The sequence below is a fragment of the Struthio camelus genome, chromosome 5 (genome assembly GCF_040807025.1).
Source record: "Struthio camelus isolate bStrCam1 chromosome 5, bStrCam1.hap1, whole genome shotgun sequence".
NCBI lineage: Eukaryota > Metazoa > Chordata > Aves > Struthioniformes > Struthionidae > Struthio > Struthio camelus.
In genome coordinates, this window is record NC_090946.1 from 65,661,978 (window position 1) to 65,683,370 (window position 21,393).

The 21,393-nt window shown below is 37.5% G+C and overlaps 1 protein-coding gene across 3 annotated transcripts in view; it reads right to left on the minus strand.

The window, feature by feature from the left end:
* Positions 1-11,777: 11,777 nt before the first annotated feature.
* Positions 11,778-21,393, minus strand: part of TRIP11 (thyroid hormone receptor interactor 11) — a 36,102-nt gene continuing 26,486 nt past the window's right edge. For all 3 annotated transcript variants that reach the window (XM_068946849.1, XM_068946848.1, XM_068946850.1), the window contains exons 17-21: positions 19,086-19,167; positions 18,183-18,297; positions 17,487-17,609; positions 16,108-16,255; positions 11,778-14,042 (exon numbers count right to left, since the gene is read on the minus strand). In XM_068946849.1, coding sequence (XP_068802950.1) covers positions 13,834-14,042; positions 16,108-16,255; positions 17,487-17,609; positions 18,183-18,297; positions 19,086-19,167 — 677 coding nt within the window. In that variant the 3' untranslated portion in view covers positions 11,778-13,833. The remainder of the gene's footprint in view (positions 14,043-16,107; positions 16,256-17,486; positions 17,610-18,182; positions 18,298-19,085; positions 19,168-21,393) is intronic.

A 21,393-nucleotide genomic window follows, 5' to 3' on the forward strand; every position in this document is an offset into this window, starting at 1 on the left:
TGAATGTGATGCCCCAGCCACTCTCTTAATACTTTTACTTTCTTTCAGTTTAATTTCATCCTGAGCATAACTCTGGTAGCCACAGGTCACGTTTTGTCTGAAACAAAACAGAAGTTTTCATTTGTTTTTGTTTATTTTAAAAAATTTACATGTACATAATCTCAGCTGAGGTCTTTTCTCCCCTGCGTTTTTGTCAAATGCTCTAGACAGTGTGGCTAAAAATAAAGCTTTTTATTTTTGTGGCAAGATGTTTACCAGCCCCTTTAGAAACAATTATAAATCCTTCATGATCAGTTTCAGCAAAGATTGGCCTCCCATAAATAAGGACATGCAACTGTTAATACCCTTGGACTAAGGCTAAACTCTGTTTCTCTATTTGAGCAAACTGACAATCAGAGTTTGCAAGTGCCTGTGGTACACAGGCCATTGGTCTCCAGCTAAAACCAGTTAGACATACCAAAACCTTCCTGGCCACATCTGCTCACAACAGCTTCCAGGTGTGTGTTAGAGCAGCTGACTGGAGTTCACCCTTCCAAATTAACCTGGTAGCCTTCCCTGTCTGCTGGGGCAGGTGTGCTGGTAAAGCACCAGCCTTGCTGTGCTCCACCTGCATCTGCGGTGCTCTCTCTTTTCCAAAGGTACGTTATTTCCATCATGTCCATCACACACAATTTATATTTTGATATTTTTTTTTCAGCACCCTTTGTCCTTTTTTTAATGCTTCTTTCAGTCCACTTAGGCAATTTGCTTTATTTTTATCCAGAGCAAAACATTACCCTCTGTAGCATCAAGCATATCCTGCGTTTCCATTAAAACACTCCAGGTTCTGAGCAGACCCAAATAAGTTTGTGCAAACAACATCTCCTAAAGGGGATGTTTGACTGTTCACAAGTATGTGCACTATTTTTTTGTAAGGGCACCTGCCAGAACCCTGCTGATTAATCCAGAGTAGAAAAATATTTGACGTTACCTCTCCCTTCCAGGCCTTCTCTCCTTCCAAGCAGTAGAAAACATTCACTTTTTAAACATATGTTTCATTCTTATAGGTATACACATAGTAAAGACTCCTGGCTTCTTTTTCCCATAAAACAATCAGCAAGGCTGTCTACATTTTTTGTTCCTTTCCTTGTATGCTTCCCAGGGTTATATGCATATACAACACTCTTTCAGATGATAAGAGTATCAAAAATTTGCATGCGAGGAAAGGGCTTATTGAGACACTCTGTACTTTCTTGACTGCCTTCCTAACCCCAGAAGACACTTTTAAACTCTTCAACCGTGTTGAATTTTTGCTCTTCAGTGAGCAGTCTTCTAGGTGATATGTATAGTAAAATGGTGTTTTTAAAACAGTAATTTTCCACCCCATTATTAGAAATCGTATCTTTTCCAGTCTTTTTATTTTCTTTAACTACTACATTTAATGCACATATTCCCACACCAGAGATTACATCATTTCAGAATTTAACTGTTTACGTCTAGGGTTTTGCAAGTTAATTATATTGTTTGGAAATAAATCAGCTATGAAACCGGGTGATAAATATGATAAATGCTGTCTATTTTTTTTCAGGCTTACTATTCACTTGTCTTCCGCAGCACTGAGGAAACCAAAGAGGCAGCAATGCAGAATCCTGCAGCGGCCGATTCTGTGAGGCTTTCTATTGAGGAAGGCTGTTGTTGTTTGCTTAGTGCCGCTGTGTGTGCGCTGCAGTGTTTGCAAACTCTTGCAAAAGGATGCAATTCACTGCACAGATTGTGCTTCTTTTCTTTTTCTGGTGGGCTTTGCTTTGACTTGTGCTGGTTGTCACAGCACAAGGTTTTCAGAAGTACCTGGAGTTGCTCCTGCCGAAGCAGCCTGGCTGTTCAGAGTGGCTCCACGTCCGTTCTGGTCCTGTTGGCGACCAGAACTTCAAGTGGCCATAAGAAAAATGGGTGGAACTGGATTCTTCTCCCAAACAAGGCACATTGTACTGCTGCAGTTCCCATAGCTGGAGCCTGATAAAGCAATCAGTTTCCATTTTGTCCACTGTTAAAGAGAGCAAAATTCAAGAAGCTGAAGTTGTGCCAAATGAGGAAAATAGAAAAGAACACAAACTCTGACAGGTTAAATGTAAGAACACAAGGAAGCAGGCCAAGAAAGAGTTTGAGAAACAAATTTTAAGAGGCATAAAAGCTAATAATAAATTCTTTTGCAGACACATCAAGAGCAGGAAAACTGCCAAACAGTCTGCAAAGCCAACAGACGAACAAGGTATAAAAATAGTGCTTAGAAAAGATAAAATCACACCAGAAAACTAAGCCATTCTTCTTCATCTACATTTGCTAAAGAAACTTCAGGAGATTTCCATAGTGGATTTTTTAAAAGTTTTTTTTAAAAGATGATACAAGGGACGATCTATTTAAAATGGAAGTGCCAGCAGAAAAGGTTGTAGAACAAAGCAACAAGATGAAGTGTAACAACTCATCAGGACTCGTTTGAGATTTAGAAATTAAGTATTGTAACTGAATTAAATGTGAAGGTATGGAATAGTTGAATTATTTACCATAAGGGTAACCTCTCAGAAAATTGCCTTAGTATTAGAAGAACAGACAACACCCGATAAGATACCGTTTTTAAAAAGTTTCCATGTAGCACTTAAAAAAAAAATTCAGAACAGCAAATCCACTATATGAGGCAAATTGGTAGAAATTTTTAATTAAAAATTGAATTGGTGAACCCCAGTCTTCTGTAAGCTGAGGAAAAGTTATTGTGACTATCATAACAGGAAGCCATCTCACAAATCCACTGGAGCTTTCTGAAGGAGTCGGGGAGTATGCAGAAAGGGAGATCCAGACAATATAATCTGCTAAGATTTCCAAAAGACATTCAAAAACTTCTCGTCAAATGCTGCTAAAGAAACCAAGCTGCCATGAAATAAGAGGGAAACACTTCACACAGGCAAGTAACAGGAGAGATTTTGGAGTTACAATAGTTCTATAAAAACACAATCTCAGTACTCAGAAACGACCAAAACAGTATTTTGGAAATGGTTAAAGAACTGAAATTAGAAAATGTCTTGATGTGATGACTTAATATATGGTGGTCAGCAGCCATGATACTGTTAGTACTTCTGGTTCCCTTACAGCAAAAAGAATCCAGCGGGATGTGCCCTGATATCTAGGCTGCTGTGTTGATGGAGCCATTTACCAGAGCTCTGACTTGTTCCCAGACAGTCCATCCAGGGATTCTGGGGGCTTTATCACATATGAAGCCTGGGCTTCCCCTTACTGTCCTTGATTTCCATGCAGCTGTAGGCACTGGCTTTGGGGCTTCAGTGGGTGATTTCATTCCAGACCTGGGGGGTCCACAGCACAAGAGGTTTAAGGTTGATCTCTTAGGCACACATTTTCTTAGAGATTATCCTTATCAACCAGAAAGCCAGCTGTGATCCATGGTGTACAGTTTTCTTATTTTTAAATTTACTCTTTTTTTTCCCCATGCAACTGAAACTGGCTCCAGTCATCTCCTAACTGGCACCTGTGAACAGCGAACAGGAAATTTTCCCAGGAAAAACTTGGTTTTTTTTTTTTTTTTTTTTAATAGGATTTCGTCTATAGCCCATGTAGCCACCCTTTGCAGCCCCCAGAAGCAACCAAGGAACAGACACTGGGGCTCAGTTTGTCAGTTAGTATCAACCCATCTCCTCTACGCTGCATTTTTGGCGGCAAACGTGGATGCACAGGTACTGGAGGCAACCGAGGGACTAATTGTCAAGCACAAAGTCAAGAACTGTGACAGAGCAGATGTACCCTTCTTCCTGTGAGTTAGAGGCTGGATTCAGTCACGGTCTAGTCTCAAATTAGGGCTTTGTTTATGCCTACAGAACTGGAAGGCTGGGCCCTTCAGAAAATACTGCAGCTGATCAAAACCTTGATGTTTCCCTTTCCCATTTTAGTTTCTAATGGAATACTTTTCCTCTCTTGTAACTAGATTCACCAGCCACATTTGGCTGGGGCACTGCAGGTTTGAGGATGCTTATAAAGCACAAGGAATTATTAAAAGCACCAGCACAAGGAAGTTGGAGCCACTAGTTGAATTCAGGGGAGGAACACTTTAGCCAGAGTGCTGGAGGCTCCCTGAGTTTCAAGTAAACAGGTTCTGGGCAGCATACCACAGTCTATGGTGGGGCTACTTTATGAAGCCCCATAAAGTAGAGATCTACCACCTACATGACCTTTGCCTGCAGGTGGCTCTCCACAGGTCCGTGATCCAGAGTACTCTGCAGACAGTGTGCTATTCAGAGTCTGGGTTTGGGTCCAGACAGATCTGGCAAGTCTAGTTATGACTCATTCTTTTTATTTAGAGTGCTGTACTCCTCAAATTTTTGTAGTTTCATAATAAGCCTCCTCTAACTTAACTGAAAACTCTTGAACACATCTGCTGCTTCTCCTATTGTCAAAAATAAAGCAATTTTCTGTTTGTCTTCATTTTTATTGGCATCCACTACTTGAGCATACAAAGTGCAGTCTAAATATTTTCCAACTGTATTTCCAGAAAAAGTTTCAGTTTTGATGGATGTTTTTCAGTGCTCCAATCTTCCATTCAAGCTATTTCCTTTGCTATCTTTTTGCTCCTGAGACAACTTAGTGTTGGATCCATGGCACTCCACGTAAACTGAAATATACCGATGAATCCAAACCAATTCAGTGATTGCTTTTAACTGAAAAATACCCTTTGATTATGAACAAAAGCTTCACTCAAGATAGAGCACTTAATACTTTATAACATTAGAGAAAACTCTTGCAAGAGGCAGGCAAACGTTTTTACACCAAAGTCAGTTCTACAACCAACATTCTCACATGGTAGGCTCCCCTCCACGACCAGCTGAATGCCAGATCCTTCATTTCCCTTCCCGTATGCAGTTTCTCAGACACCTGCATCTAAAAGCATTCAGGATCACTCTTATGGTCCTTATGGATTCTCTTGAAAAAGAATGTTTGCAGCTCACACCTTTTGTATAGGTGGAACTATGCATCTGCATTGTTCCTATTTAGGAACTCTTAGCCAACTAGGCTTACCTGCTTAAAACTCCTACTACCTCTTGTTGTTTTGTTTACATCCAGCTGCCACTTAGTTGCTTAAGCTAAGTACACTTTTATTCATAATATACAGTTAGTGTTCAGGGACCACATGGATGCCGAGTAGCTAGAAGGTCCTTTATGTTTAGTGATGTAAGACCAGTTGCCTCTGCCAAACTTAACATGGGCTTCTGCAGCACTGCTCCCCTAGACTGTCTCTCTGGGCAGTACCCAAAGGTCAAATTCTCAAAACCTTAGCATGTACTTATCTCCATATTCCCTAAACTTAAAAAAGTTTAGTTTGAAGTATTAAGTCTTGGCTTCCTGTTCTCAGAGGGTTATGTTTAGCAGAACTTCCCATTCTAGGAAGTCATGAGCTACCACTGGTCTGCCTTTACTGCCTTTACTTTAATCACCTGACTTTGCTTGTGCGATACAATAGCCTGCATAAAAAGCTGCCCAACAATGAAATGCATAGCATTTTGCATTATGTGGTTCTTTTCTCTGGCTCCTGGGACTATTAAATAGTCTGCCAACAAACACTAGGTATGAAGTGGCTGTGCTACAGTGATGGATAATAAATAGCTACCATTTCACAACAATATGAAAAGAAATATTGCCTAGCTGCCTCAAATCTATAAAACCTTTTTGGGTTGCGTGCAAAATCTGGCCATATACTAGTGTCTTGTGATTCAATGGTGTGAAACACAGGCTGCATCTGATGTTGCAAATGAAAAACTTATGGTTAACTGCACAGAAGAATTGCCAGGAATTCCCTTACCTTAATGATATTGGATCATATTCAAACTGCATCCAGGCAGCTCTCAGAAGGTTTACATTTCTTTTACGAAAACAATCACGTTTTAGGTTGTTCGTGCAGTAATTTTCCAACTCACTTACTTTGTTAACAAACAAAAAAAATGGGCCATAGTTGGTTCCGTCTCCCCAGATACTACTAATCAGTTCAGTAACCCATAGTCTGACCCTGATTGTTGAAATATCATACACGGCAGAGGGTTTCTAAGTTACTATGTTCTTGACAAAATCGTCTTGACAAAAGAGTTGACAAAAGCCTCTAATAATAGTTGACCTTAACGGAAATATTATAATCTTTTCTACTCATCATACTAATGCTTTTTAAATGGTTCTCTCATTCAAGTAGTCAATTCCAAGTATTTCAAATTAGACTGAGCTCTGAAGAAATACTGATTTCTAGTCCACTCCCTGTCAAACACTGCTGTAGGTATAGAACAGCATACAATTTCTTTCATTGCAATTCCCCTCTGATATACATGCAAAAACTCCCTGCTGCTGCCAAGTTTTAGCAGCCATGTTAAATACTGATCATTGAGACTAAACTGCAACACTGCCTTCTTAGCAACAAGAACGATCTTCTCGAAGCCTGAGAGTATTGACAAGGCTGCTAAAAAGGAAGTGTTTAGTCTTTAGGTGTATTTCTCTGTGGGATAAGCGCAGAAGACAACAGTCCATCTCACACGTTTCAGCAGTAATAAATGTACTGACAAAATACATGCAAATACCAATTCTTCTTTGGTGCTACAGTAGGTTTAGAAAATAGTAGAACCACCACAGGCATGCTTTTACTAGGAACAGACTGGAAACACAGTAAAATTCCTCCACTTTTTCCTGACAATCTAGAAAAAATTTTCACATTTAACACTTCAGAAGTACGATATTCTAGAACCATTTACAGATCTGTCTCACACAACTTAACCCTTTCACAATACAAAAGAGTTTGCAGCTCTATGAAACTGAGGTTTTGATGCAAGAACACCTCCACAAATCCTTTTATTCGGCTATTAATTTTTCTTCCTAGGAAGACAACTCTTACTTCATATACACTAGATGGTAGTAGTTATTTTTGCTTTTCCTCAGAATATTTACAAACAGCTAGGTATATCCCAAAAGATACTTCCTAGTCTTGATAAACAGCAAACACCACCACCGTTTTCTTTGGAAACAATTCACTTTCAAATATTTTTTGTCAGATGCACATTTTAGCTACACTTCAATACAGGAATGTGAAAGTTAGCAAATGTATTTTTTCCTCCTTCATTTGCAGCAGCACATAAAATCTACTTTTTCCAGCAGATTAGGTTAATCCTGTGCAGGTTATACACAAGAAGCATACAGGTCCTAAGAGATATGCATGATTTACCTATTCAAACATATGCCCCGTACGTACATTATAGCTGGGTTTCACTATTGTGCATTAATATATCTTCAATCAGCAAATTTGTTGTCCCTATAGTTTGTCATTTTGGCTTGTTTTCAAAGCCTCATGAAATGTGTTAACTCCTCTGCGGTAAATGACCATGCATATGCATTTTCCTGCCAGTACCATAAAATACCCCAAAAAAATGTGGGAATATAGTATACTGAAGGTCAGCACAAAACCCTCCTTCAGAACAAGGGGCCTAAGTCCCAACACAGGCCAGGTCTTCCCAAAGCAAAACTAGACTTTATTAAAAAGATACTATAGTGGAAATAGCAACGTGAGGACTCTTCTGTGCATACAAGCTTTCTTTTGGGTCTTCTGCTTCACCGTGTATTAGAACTATTATCTGAGACTGTACATTGTCTAGGACTGTAGCAAAATATTTATGCTGAGACTCAGTTCTACGTAATTCAAACTAAAACCTTTACACTCTTAATATTCCACAGCAGATTGATGTTTGGAGGAAGGAAAGCTATGTGGGTTATGATCCAGAGTCTACTGGTCACTTAAGAAAGTGTCAAGTTGTTTCTCCCATCTTAAATCAGAACACAGCTATCCCTTGGATCCTTTCTCTATGATCTCAGATAAAGAAACATAGCTTCTACCATTGACTAGGAAGTTACAGCCACGTTTTCCTGTCTTTATCCACGTAGGACAAAATTCAGCCTACTAAAGCAAAACTGAAGATCACTACAGAACTTCTTATAGCTGCAGCTACTGGTGACTACAAAGCATCTGTTGCAAACGTCATTATCTAGGCTGCTGTCAGCCTCTGGAGCTCAGCTTGGTTGGCCTGTGGCTGAACAGTTTTGAAGGCATAACTTTAGCCATAAAGATTCCTCATGGAGCTCTTCAGCCAAGTCCTTAAAAGCTTTAGAAGATGCTGGGTCTGAGCTTTTCTTTTTTTAATGTAGCAAAGCTCCAATTTTTAGCAATAGATATTGTATATTTTCAATGCAAATTGTTCTTATATCTTATTATTACCATAACGAACAGAGTTTTAAATTTGCCAGAGTTACAAATACCAAATTTGACCACATGTAAATGTATTCAATTTATCAGTTTATTTCCCCTGTACTCAGAAACAAGTCTTCTGGAACCATGCTACTATCCCCGTATGATTTTTCGTATGGCCATATTTTTCTAGTCCCACTCATAAGTGACAACAGCACTATGGCAGCAGAAAGGCATTTGTGATGTCCCGTTGCATCCCCTCTCCTTGCTCTTTTTTTACCTTGAAATTCTGACTTGGGGTTAGTCTTCACCTCTTTAGCTTCTGCAGTTTCAGATGTCACTCCATTTACAGCCCTAAACTCCACAACTACATGCAAACATTTGAAAAATATCATCTCTGTTTAGTTTGCTGTAAAGCATCGCTTTACATTCTGTAAAGCATTCTGTAAAGCATGCTCAGTTTCTGCAACCGCTACAGTCATGCCAGTGGTGGTAGTAAGACATTCCTAAGCATTTATAGCTATAGGAGGAACTTTAAACATTGTAAAATCACATGGGAAGAAAATATTGCTGTGCAAGAGGAAGCAGAATTGGCAGAAGCAGACATTAAAAAAAAAAAAAGGAAGATTTCCTTTTTGGTGTAACATTCCACATAAATGTGATAAAGCTGCATCATGTTTCCTCAAAGGGAAAACAGTTGTATATGATTCTCAATGAATGAGCAGGAGAGTAAAAGAAAAAAAAAAGTGTAGAAGAACATAAATGAAAATGGCTACAGATAGCAAAAAAAGGGTGTTTTCCATCTGCTTGCTTAGGCAGCTTTGCAAATGTTGGTGTTACTGTGAATATTCACAGTAATATTTATTAGCTGACCACCAGGGACCAAGAAAGAATAATTTTTTCATAGGCAGTTTGGCACAGACTGCCAGAAACGTGTACAAATGCTTTTAATTTTAATATCTAATCTGTGAGAAGCTGTTTAATGGGAACCTTAACACAGGGGTGGAGAAAAGATTAATTCACTATCAGTGCTCAAGGATGACGTATCACATCTGTAAGCACTTAGAAAAATCAGATTTAACCAACAATGTCACAAGCTCAGTAAGAAAGCAAAGAATGACCTCAAATTATTTAATGTAGGCACTTACTGAATGATAAATGCCCCTTTTTATGTATCAAACAATTGTCAGTTATCTTCTAATAACTATTTCCTACAAGGAAAACAACTCTTTAATCACTTGAAACAATTTTCTTCTGCTTGGCAAAACGTCTGACAGTTTTAAGCAACTTGGCTGAACTCCCAACATGGAATAAATTTGCTCAAATTGGCCTTTTAAAAGATCATCTAACACAACCAGCAAACAAAAGGCCTATTTCTTACACACTTAAACTGATAACATGGATTAACAACTACTTGTTACAAAATGTATTTCAGAGTTAGATATCTGAAGCTTTCAGATGCTTTTTTTTTTTTTTTAAATACTCTTATGTAAGTTTGTGGCAAATGCACACAATAGTTCAAGACTCAGTGCTGCTGTAAACATGCCTTGTGTAAATCTTTTTTTTCCCCTTTAAATAAAAAGCCAGTAGTTATTTATTCCTTTATTTTTATTACATATTGCCAAATTATAGGCATCATTTTTGATTTCCATATTTAAGCTTTGCAAGGCTCCAGATAAATTCAGCAGTATGTAATGTCACAACACAGCACAAAATAAGAAAACAAAAATTTCTCTCACTTTAAGAATTACTATGAAAGAAAGTTTGGAATTTTCCACCTGAGAGTAAACCACTCAAGGCAAACTCCAAAGCTTATTGGAAAGAAAAAAAAAAAATTAAAAAACCCCACCATACCTAGGATGTTCTTAATTTCTCAAGCCTTATTGCTAGCACCCTTGTATTATATATACATATACACACATATATACGGATTTCTTTTTAAATCATTGCCAAAAGTTTGGCACAAAGACTACTCTGGTTTGCACGTAAAGATAAAACAAAGACTTACTTGAAAGAATGCATGAAGCTGTTACCACTGTTATTTCATTATTATACTAAAGTTCCTCTGTATTAAACAAGTTAATATTTTTTCTTCAGGTCGATGACAAAAAAAGAGTAAGTTTTATTCTTGTTAGATCTCCTCCCATATTGGAACTGTTTGGGAGAAAAGGATAAATTTGTATGTATGTTTGATTAAACAAATTAAGATAATTATTCTTGAACTTTTATATGATCATAATGTGGCAGTAAAGTCATGAAAAATGGGAGCAACAAGATATCAAGACTTAAAATCGTAAAACTCTCAGGAGGTATGCAATAATGTGAAATACTTACAAGGCAGGAATCTTCCATTCTGTCTCTTCACCTTTATCACTCAGTCTATTTTCCAGGTGGCCTGCCTTAGTAACATTATTAACGCAAAACACGCGCCAAGAACATAAATAAGAAGGAATAACGAAATGCAAATTGGAAGTTGCCACTTGGCTTGGTAATGACCAGCATAGGAACAACTTGTTTACCATGTGACAAATTATAAGTCCATACAGCTGTAACTGGCTTAATGTAAGAGATTTTAATTTAAACAAATTTTACGTTCTTCTACAGTAACAGTTAAAGAGCAACCAGTTACTTCCTTCTATTTGCACAGAATGGAGGATGAGCAAAGAATAGAACGTAAGAGAGTCCAAGAAGAACAGAACATCCTAACGCTCCTTTTTCCTTTATCCTAAGTTTGCAAATCCATTCCTTACTAGAATCCTGTTACATTACCACAAGAAAAAGCCTATTAGACCAAAGCTAGGAGGACCATGCGCTCTTCTTCCTTGCAAAAGTAAGGCAGAAGAGAACAATTGCATTAAATGGTAATGGAGGACTTTCAAGTACTCTGCCTTCTCATAACCTCCACAGATATTCCCCCCTCCCCCCACCAATGCTGTGTGAAAGACCCCCACAATTAACAGGGTAACCTAAATGACACACATACCTACATGTGGGAAACTGGTAGAATTAGTATTTACAGAACAGTTGTCCAGTACAAAGTAAATACAGAAAAAGAAAGGGAGGGGCAAAAAAATATTTCCACTATCTTTCAATAAAAACAATCTTGAAGGTAACTTTTAATGCTCTGTGAAACAGTCTGAAAAAGGAGAGAATCAAGACAATAAAGTTCTACGTTTTTCAGTGGAAAAGCACCGGCTGGAACATAGAACACATTCGACTCCTAACAAAGGAACAACACCCACCAGTGCAGCTGGGGAATAAGACCCAGAACAGGAACCTCTGAGCCATGGAAATTTTCTCTGTAGTTCAAAATACTTCCTAGGACTTAAGGACTGAAGCCTCTGACATTGCTTCTATAGAGGATTTTTCCCTTCTTTCAGAAGCAGCTCAACTAGGAACTCTGAAGTTCTTCAATACTTTTGTTTGCTCTTCAGATTTCCCCCTCAAACACTCAAATACACACACACGAATGCAGTCTAACTCTCGTAACTTACTGTATAATAGAGCTGATTTACAGAATGCTGAAACAAATCATCCCACCATGTTTTATTTATTGGCATTTATAAGCTTCCTGGAAAAGAAACATGTACATATTAAGTTATATATAATTAAAGTAAAAAAAAAGATGCACAAAGGAATTACCAAAATCCAGTTAGTTAGTATATTCAGGGGATGGTGATCAGCATGAACCCATCTGTAATTTATAATAGGCAAGCCGCAAAGCTTTAGAAAGCTAAACACTTCTTTGTGCTTCAGCTCAACAAACGGCAATTTTATTTTGAAGCAGCTGCATATCCTAAGATAGATATGACTTCAAGAACAGGAAAGATTGCACAAACGCCATCTGATTTCAGATTTTTTATATTTGTTATAGACAAATGGGTACCATTCCAGTTCAGTAGTTTAAATTAAGTTGTGTATCAGTACTCAGTACCTAATCGAAAATAGTCTCAGCAGAGGTAATTTTAAGTTCTCATTACATTTATTAGTGTAGCATTTGCTTTGGTATACCACATGTGCCTGCTATCCTCTCAGAAATCAAAAGGCCAAATTACCTCATCTATAATGCAGTTTAAAAAAATCAAAAATCAAAATTCAGTATACGCAAATTTGGATGTTGATTGGACAAAGCTTCCATGAAATATTAACATATTGGAGAGAATGGACTCAAGGTAAATAGAGCAATTAAACCAAACTCTGTTAGATTTCAAGGCAACAAAAGAATTTCACTATTCAATCTCTACGTAAATAAATGCAAAGATTTGTTGTATTATTTTGATAGATTCTGTCAAATTTCAGTGATTAATTTTATTTAAATATAACTCTTACAACAATATACTCTAGGACCTTAATGAAAACGAAAAGTAAAGGTTGACAGTTCTAATATAGAACTTGCACAACAGTTACCTTTTAACACTGACTAAACAAGGAATGGCCTACAAAAAGGTTTAGACACATTTTCAAACGAAGACATTTTATCCCAGATTCACTATTTTTGTAAGATGAATTTTATCCCTTAGTATGCAACTTAATCCTTTATCTGCCACACAAAGTGTACAAGTTATCACAGCAAAATGTACAGAATAATCGACTTCGGCCTTGGTCTTACAAAGACCTATTTACACATTCGGGATAAGTAACAATTTTTCTTACTTTTAAGTTCTATACATATGTTTAAGCTTTAAGCCTGTATTTGAATCTACAAAATCCTCAAAGATAAAAAGTCTCTTAAATATACATCTTAGACCCATTACTGTATACTATCTGTATTTAGGTGAATCTATCTTTTGCTAAATTCTCCACTGCTGACTATGTACCACATGGACGCTTGCAGAAAATGAAACACACATTCCGACAGTTAACTCTTTGGTGCTGATGGGTTTGATTGCTGAAAGCAGCTATTAGGCTGGGGAAAAAAATTCACATCTTTGTGAAAAGAGATTAACATGCTTCCAGCTGCTCCAGAATGTGATCAAACCTGTAAATAAGAGACATGTCTTAGTATAAGCAGCTGTAACAAATTCTGTGTTGGAAAACTGCAGTTACTCAATAGTCACACTTCCATATGCTCATTCCAATGCCTAATTCTTTGGCATGTGTGCCATTAATTCAACATCTCAAATTAGAAATTTTGGCTGGAAATAATTTTTTTTTGAAATTATGGTTCTTGAAGGCCTGCTGTTAATAGCTAATCACTTTAATGGAGAAACAGATCTCACCATCAAAGAGTTAATGTTGTCCATGCATAATTGAAACAACTCAGAGTAAGATTAAGGTTTATAAATCCTTCAATTTGTCTTGCAGCTCCATCAACAAGATAGATTTTAAATTGGGGGCAGGGGGGAGAGAGAGGGGCAAAAATAACTCACAACCACAATGAATACCTGCTATAAAGGAGGCAGTTATTCATGTGATCATTAGAATTTCCAAAGCACTGGTTAGTGCATAATCAGAAGAAAAACAAAGTACAAATGCAAACAAGTACACAACTTTTTACAAAAAGGCCTCTTTGTGTATATTATATACAACATAGTGTTCTTGTTTTTCTTAAAGTGCTACTGTCATCATATTGGCTTCAAGATCATCTATTGTTTCAGGAGGTCTTTTAGTACAGCACCAGCACTGGCATCAGGGGACACTGGCAGTGGTGTAAAAGTAGGTAAAGCGTCAGAAATAGGTTTCATAAGAAGATGTCCAGAACTACTAGCAGGTGTTATGAGAGGCACTGCTGCAGATCGAGGCGCTAAAAATGGATTTGTATCTGGTCTTCTGCTGGTTCCTGAGACTGCAGAATCTGAAACATTAAAAAAAAATATATATACACACACACACACACACTAATACTTTGTTAGAAAATACTGACAAGTCTACCCAATTTCAGAGTATTTGTGATGAAACAAATTCTACAATTGTATTTCAGTTTTGCAACATGAAAATTCAGTCTTCTTGCCTTGGACTGCAGGCACTCAGACTTTCGTTCTCTCTGTCTTTTCTCATCTTGGATCTCATCTGCCACTGCCTCCTTTGCTGAACAAAACCTGCGTATTCACTGCAGGCGAGCAGTTACAAAACTGACTTGGTGCTCCCAGAGACCTGGCATCCATACTGGGCTTGTTGGCAGCCAAAATTCAGTAAAGTTCAGGCTACCCATAAATTTTTTGCATCCCTGCAACAGGCAACATCAACTCCCTCTGCACAGGTTCGCTCTGCTCACCCATCAGGCATGAATTATCTGTCATGTAGACTCCAGCACTGTGTGTGTGAGACACATGGGCCCCTTCGCATGTGCTACAATGCAGCACACAGGTAGGCTTCCCATCCCATGATGTACTGGGCTCAGCCACCCCAGGGCCAGCCCCCAAAATCCCCTACAAATAAACAATGCGGACAGGGAGCCACAATTTAGTCTCGAGATAAATCCTAGTATTAAATCACGTGGCAAATTCTTACTAAATTTCTCTTTTGATGAACAAATTTGTTCCTAAACTTTTTTTTTTTTTTTAAATATAATCAACTCACCTCTCCTCCATCAAACCCTCTTTCAGCTGCAGATTTAACCTGTTTTCAAGGCCAAGGTCCATATACTAGACATATAGTAGAAATTAAACGGACATTCCCATGTCATATTCATTGGCTGGATCAGTGATTTTGTTCAGGTTTTTTATTTTAAAAAAGGTCTTCCATCAGGTAAACATAGTAATTCTCATAGATGTCAGTATCATATCCACACAAGAAGACATCTGCATCCAACACTTAAAAAAATGCTACCTTATGGTTTATTTACAGTAAGTAAAAACTTAAAACACCCAAACAGTTAAAGGGATATATATAGTGGGTGCTAGTTTTAACAGCTGGCTATCTAGCTCCTGAATGGATGGAAGGATCCAATAACTTATTTTCCAGACAAGGAAACTGGGCTTTTGCCAAGTAAAACAGGTACTCTACCTATTATATTACCATCACACTATAAGGAACAAAAGTGAAAAGAAACTTCAAACTCAATTTATGTTTATTAAAAAAAAAAAAACTGCTTTCAGAGGTAGGCTGGTATTTCACATGAGACGTTTTTGCTTTATACCATCCAACTACTTTAAGCCAAATGAGTATTTTCTGTTTATATATAAATATATATATGATACAGATATCTAGCTATCTATAAATATATATCTATATCTCAGCTTACAGGTGTTTAAAGATTCAGTTGAAATAGGCTTCTGCAAATCAACAGGACTGTATTAAGGTGAACTTTTAAAGGCACATAAAATTAAAGTACAAACTATTAAATAAACTGAAATTTGGATCTTACATTTCTCAAAAACAAGTATACAGCTCTTTATAGAATAAGAAATACAGTCAAAAATCATTAATTTCAGCATAAGTAATTTAAGCGTAACTGCTCTTTGCCTCAAAAAAAAAAAAAAAAGTTAAAGACTAACACAGCTCAGAAATAGATTTCAAACTTATCTCATTTCAGTCCTCTCCAAGTGAGCAGGTTCTACATATCAGAGAGGCACTACAATGCTGTCATTACTTGTATTCCTCACTTAATGAGACCCAGGCTGATAAACAGCAATGCTGGAATCAGGACTGGGTGCACTGGTACACCATATGGAGAAGTCTGCACAGCATCTGTTTGAATCTAACAGACACTGTTAAAGCCTTTCCATATTGAGGGAGTATGCTCATTCCAAACTTCTGTTTTGGGGGTGGAGAGAGAGCAGAGAGAGCGCGCTGGTAGTGAAGAATCAAATTCATAGTTCTCAGGTGAGGAAGCACAAAATCATTTAAATCCCTTTCAAAATTCCACCTTAAGTTATTTATGTTCCACGTAAAGTTTCAAATCCTCCTTCAAACGTTACCTGGTATTTGACTGCTGGATGGAGTACTGCTAGTTTTACCAGTTCCAGCTGTTCCTAAAGGTTTCATATCGTGAACAGAGAGCTTTGGTGGAGGAAGAGTTGGGCAAGACTCTGTTTCAAGGAATTTCACAAACAATTCTGAAAAAGACTACAAGAGATTACCAATTAATATATTTTATGTGCTTTTCAACAGAGCATCAGTAAGTTAAAAAAGCTCCAAAGTGTTTTGTACTAGTACTTGAAGTAGTCCTTAGCGTGGCAACAATGAAACGTTTTCAAAACGTGAAGTTTTTGTTTCTCAGTGAATGGCATCTATGTGTAACTGATAAACTTTAGAGATAACACATATACTTCCACCACAGTTTCATTACTGATTGTTTCCAGATCAGTTTCAAATCATTTTCAAAATAATTGTTTCAAGAATCCCATGCTGCAATGGACATTGAACTCCCTGTGCCCACGCTCAAGCAAACATCATCTCCATCAAAACATTTAATTAAAATATCGATTTCTTCTAAAACTCTTTCTTGTATTTGACAAAAGCATCCTGTATAAAGGAAACATGGACTGCTTAAGGTGTCAGCAGTAGAACACAACATTTTGCTTAGAAGAGCTGATGCTATACATACAAAAGCATTACTTTTCTTCTTTTACATCTGCAGTTAATAAGATCACAATCCTCTTGTGGCCTAAATGCTTGCATTATTTTAGTGAGCAAAAAAATGAACCCATATCCTTACAGTTCAAGATGATTTACAGGAGTCAGTTCTCCAAAACCATTTTGTAGCTCAATGAGCAAAAAAATCAAAGTTAATCCAAACTACCCAATTCCTCAGTGCCCGAGTACACTATTCAGTGGTGTACAAAACGGAAGGTTCTACAGATCAACTGCTTCGATCGAACACATGATCAAAACTGCTGCTTCAGGAAGCTTACAATATCAGCTTTACGTGCTTTATGTAAGAGGCACTAGCTGCAGCAGCTGAGAAAGCTTTTCAAGTGAAATTTAAAAGACAAATGGGAACACGGTCAACAAAATACAATGTTATGGTCTTCTGTACTGTTGACTACTGAAGACTTCCAGAGTCCTAAAATCCCTACTCAATGAAGTCAGTGATCGCTGCAGCCAGCGGAACAGTAATCAGGTTTTGATTTTAGTCTAACATTTAGGACTGCAGAATTTTCATCAACGTCTACATATTCATTTAGTGCAGAAAAACCCAGGCCAACCTAGTTGCACAAAAAAAACAAATAACACAAAATGTGGTAGCACCAGTTAATTAAAAGTTCAATATACTGATGAACCAAACATCCAGCATTCATATGCAGCTTCCCCAGTTCTTCCACTCAAACATAGAGAATTCATGATTAATCCTTACGCTATTAAAAACGGACTGATGAGTAGGTCTCAAAGGCGTACTAGGGACGCTCTTTGACCCAGCTCCTCCACCAAGCCAGCTAGTCACCCATCTGGTAACTCCTCTTTGGTCTTCAGATAATAACTAGAAAGTTAAAATAAAAAACAAAACAAACAAAAATAAAACAGCAGTTAAAATATAATGAGCATGATGCTGCCTTTTTTATTCACAATAACTGGGGAATACCACAGAATCCTATGGATAAATAAACCACCTTAATTTTTGGCAAAACTTTTAATCTCTGCCTCTCTGAAAAACTAGGAGTTTCAAATCCCAACTCTTCATTTAAAAATGTAAAACGGATTCCTCACAATAGCTAGTGTCACATGTAAAACTGACTTACTTTTCTGTAACTGCTATATTACAGCTATTACACACAACAGCACAAAGTTAAATCCTTTCCTTTCTGTGCATTAACGTTCCTCAGCAAAATGAAATCATCATCTATTCTATTAAAATACAGTTACTGTAAGATTCCATTTAGATCAACATGTTCCACATGAAAAAATTCAGATGAGAGAACAACAACAACAAAAAAAATACTTTCCACCCAAAAAGTGCAGGGACTGTCACCTTTAATTTAGCAGTAAGTGATTTCATTTTCTTTTAAGCATATTGCAAATGAAAAAGGAAACCTAGTTTTCAGTAAAGTATTACCTGATCGAGTTCTTCCTTCTTTATTCCCAAGATACTTCCCATTAACCTTAATACTTCAGGACGTTTATTTTTCGGAGTATGAAAATGTCCAACAAAGAGATTTCTCATCAGGAGCCTATAGGACGAAGGAAACTTGTTATACTGTGTGCTATTACGTAACAGTTGATACAGAATTATTGATGCCTGAATCCCGATGCATTTATTCCATACACTTTTTCCTAATTCATGATAATTAAAGTGAACAACCCAATACAAGGTACTAACAAGGGAACCTCACCAATGTTTTTCCCTCCAAGTTAAAACATTTCTTACACAGCAAGGGACAATGTGGACAGTTTTGGACATACTGCAGTAAAGCAAAACTTGAACTGTACATGAGCAAGTTTTGCTGCAAGTGCTACAAACTAGGAAAATGTTTATTCTAGTATCCTGACTCAGGAGAGCATTTAAACATGTACTTATGCATAGGCCCAAATAAAGGCTTAAGGAAGGGGGCAGGGAACTCATTTGCCTGTTCTACTTTCAATTCTGACAGGGAGAGAGAGGAGAAAGATCAAGCAGCAGAGATCAAATTTGCGCAATGTCCAGGTGATGCTTGCTGTGTGAAAGGGATTATGTTTATACCTTAGACTCATTACAACAGATGTACACTAATACCTTTTCCCTCCATCTGCAGAGGCCATGCTATTGAAATGTAGTTCTACTGAAGTTCACATATTGGTAGTTGAAATTTATATACACATAGGTGTTAATATTTACAACCACTAAAGAATTTAAAAATGTCAAAGTAATCAAAGTATAGAAGCCCAGCTCCACACTACTCTTATGACTGTAATAACCTCATGTCTGCACATGATGAGGAAAAAGGAACACAAATGTACACCAACATAACAAAAGACTTACTTGTCCACTTTTCCTTCTGTGCTGTTGATAAGATTCATTAGTTTATTTTGTACATCTTCTAGCATTTCTCTTCTGATCTCACCTGTAAAACGTGATTTCAAAGCAAATAAACCAAAATGGATGACTTTGTTTCAAAACATTATTAATAAATATATTCCAAAATAAAAATACTTAATATTAAATTTTTAAAAATATTGTTATGGTTCACTTTTTATAAAATCAGCATGATTTTATAAAAGATGGTAACTTAGTAAGTGAACATTATTTTCATTCAACTTATTTTAAGTTGAAATTTCTATTCAACGCTCAAGAACAGAAACATACAGACTATAAATCATCTGAAGAACTGATGAGCTGCTTAGCTTCACCTAGATGATAAAGAACTGGAAAGGAGCTACTGATCAGGGTCTATAGTCCAGCGGTGGCAATCCTTTCTGTAATCTGACCGAACTCCATGTTGTCGGGTCTTTTGATCTCAGCACTCCTCCTTTTAGGCTGTTCCAGAAAGTTACAACTGGATGGTTAGTAACCATCTTCTAAATACCAGTCTGAATTTTATCTAAAAATACATTAACTAAAGATGTACAGAGTTGTCTCAAGAGATCCCAAGTGCAATTTTACCTCTCGACTGAAATAGTGCAAGAGGGGCCATTACAGAAAGGACATCTCTGCCCTGAAACAGAGATACTGTCCTTCCAGACTCCAGAGCTTATTGTTATTTTCAGAGCTCTGCAAAATATTGGGAAATGGAAGAATTTCTATAACTCGGCTTTATCCCTTTTTCTGGGTATTGCCTACACAATCAGATCAGTTACAGCAGACCACTTTTTTAACAGACTGAAGCAGCTGTCATAGCATATTCTGATCTGAAAAGAGAGTCTTGCAGGTATGCTTCCTCATTTCCGTCTCACCTTCCCAATGCCCACTGATTCTTTTAAGATATTAGCATGCCATTTTCAGGTCTGATGAAGGGTTTAAAATAACACTACATTTTAATATTGATTAACCTCAAACTTTCCTAAGCTCTGCTATTTTGCAAAGTCTGCTGTCAGGTTCCCAAAGCCTCTAAGTACTTGGGAGTTCTCCAGGGTCCCAGGAGAACTGCAGGCTAGCCCAGCAACATCAGTCACTCGCTGTGGGTCTCCTCCATTGAGCACCTTTCCTGCTGCTGTTAACTGCCACAAGCCTGCTCCTCGCTCTCGAAACAATGCTGGAACGCACTCTCACGCGCCCCAGAACCACTGCCGCGCTTCCAAACTCTTTCTGCTGGTAAGAAATGCTCAGCAGGGATTCATGCAAGACTCCTCTGGCTTTATGAAGTACAAAAACTCAGTTTAAAACGGTAGACATGAAATGACAATTACCAGAGAAAATTTAGAGGAAAATAACGGCAAACACTTTCAGTCAGGTGTCACAGCCTGCCTATTAAGTGAATGGGCCAGTATCACAGGTGAAACAACTGGGGGGTTTCATAAGCGTAACAGGAGTTGCTACACAGATCTTCTGACTCTTTTGCACACTGACTCCAAGCTTTGAAGTTGTTCTGTAGGGGCTGTCATGAAATCACTTCATCTAGGATACCGCAACAATGATAGCATTACACAAATCACTATTTTTCTCACCAGAAACCTGGAACAGCCACTATTAGAAGGGTAAGAGAGGAGTTCAGATCCTAGATTCACTAATGGTGTAACCGTGCCGCTTTCTGAAATTCCTGACCTTAATCAATGGTTTGTCTATTACGTACACATTTTAGCTTCATGACACAAGAATATTTAAGGAGGAAGATACAAATGTAGCAGGCCCATTTCATTAAAAGAGGTAGCCATGGCCTGATGTTATGTTCATCGTTCTTGTCCAGTAATTTCACAGCACCAATTTCTCTTCCATTCTAAAATTTCACTAACACAAATTACTTGCTCACATACAGAATATGCCAATTAGCCCAATCATTCTGTGTTAGCAACTTCGGCTTCCTCTGACCTCCTACCAAACTCCTAAAAATAGCCTTTTAAAATAAAGCACATAATAAAGGGGAAAAAAAACATCTCCCAAAGGTTTTACTGGCCAAAAATATTTTACAACATTTCTGTTGTAAGGAAATAAGATCCAAACTTTTCTCTTCATAAGGTTCAGCTATGTTAGAAACAGGATAAAAGTATCTGAAATTTAGATCTACACAAGACTGCAAAAAGTATAGAGTAAAAAAATGCTAGAAAAACCCATCTCACTTAAATCCCCAAATACAGGATTTAATAACATTGCCAGTAAAATGTTCTCGGACAAGACAAGAAACATTTACAGGGTA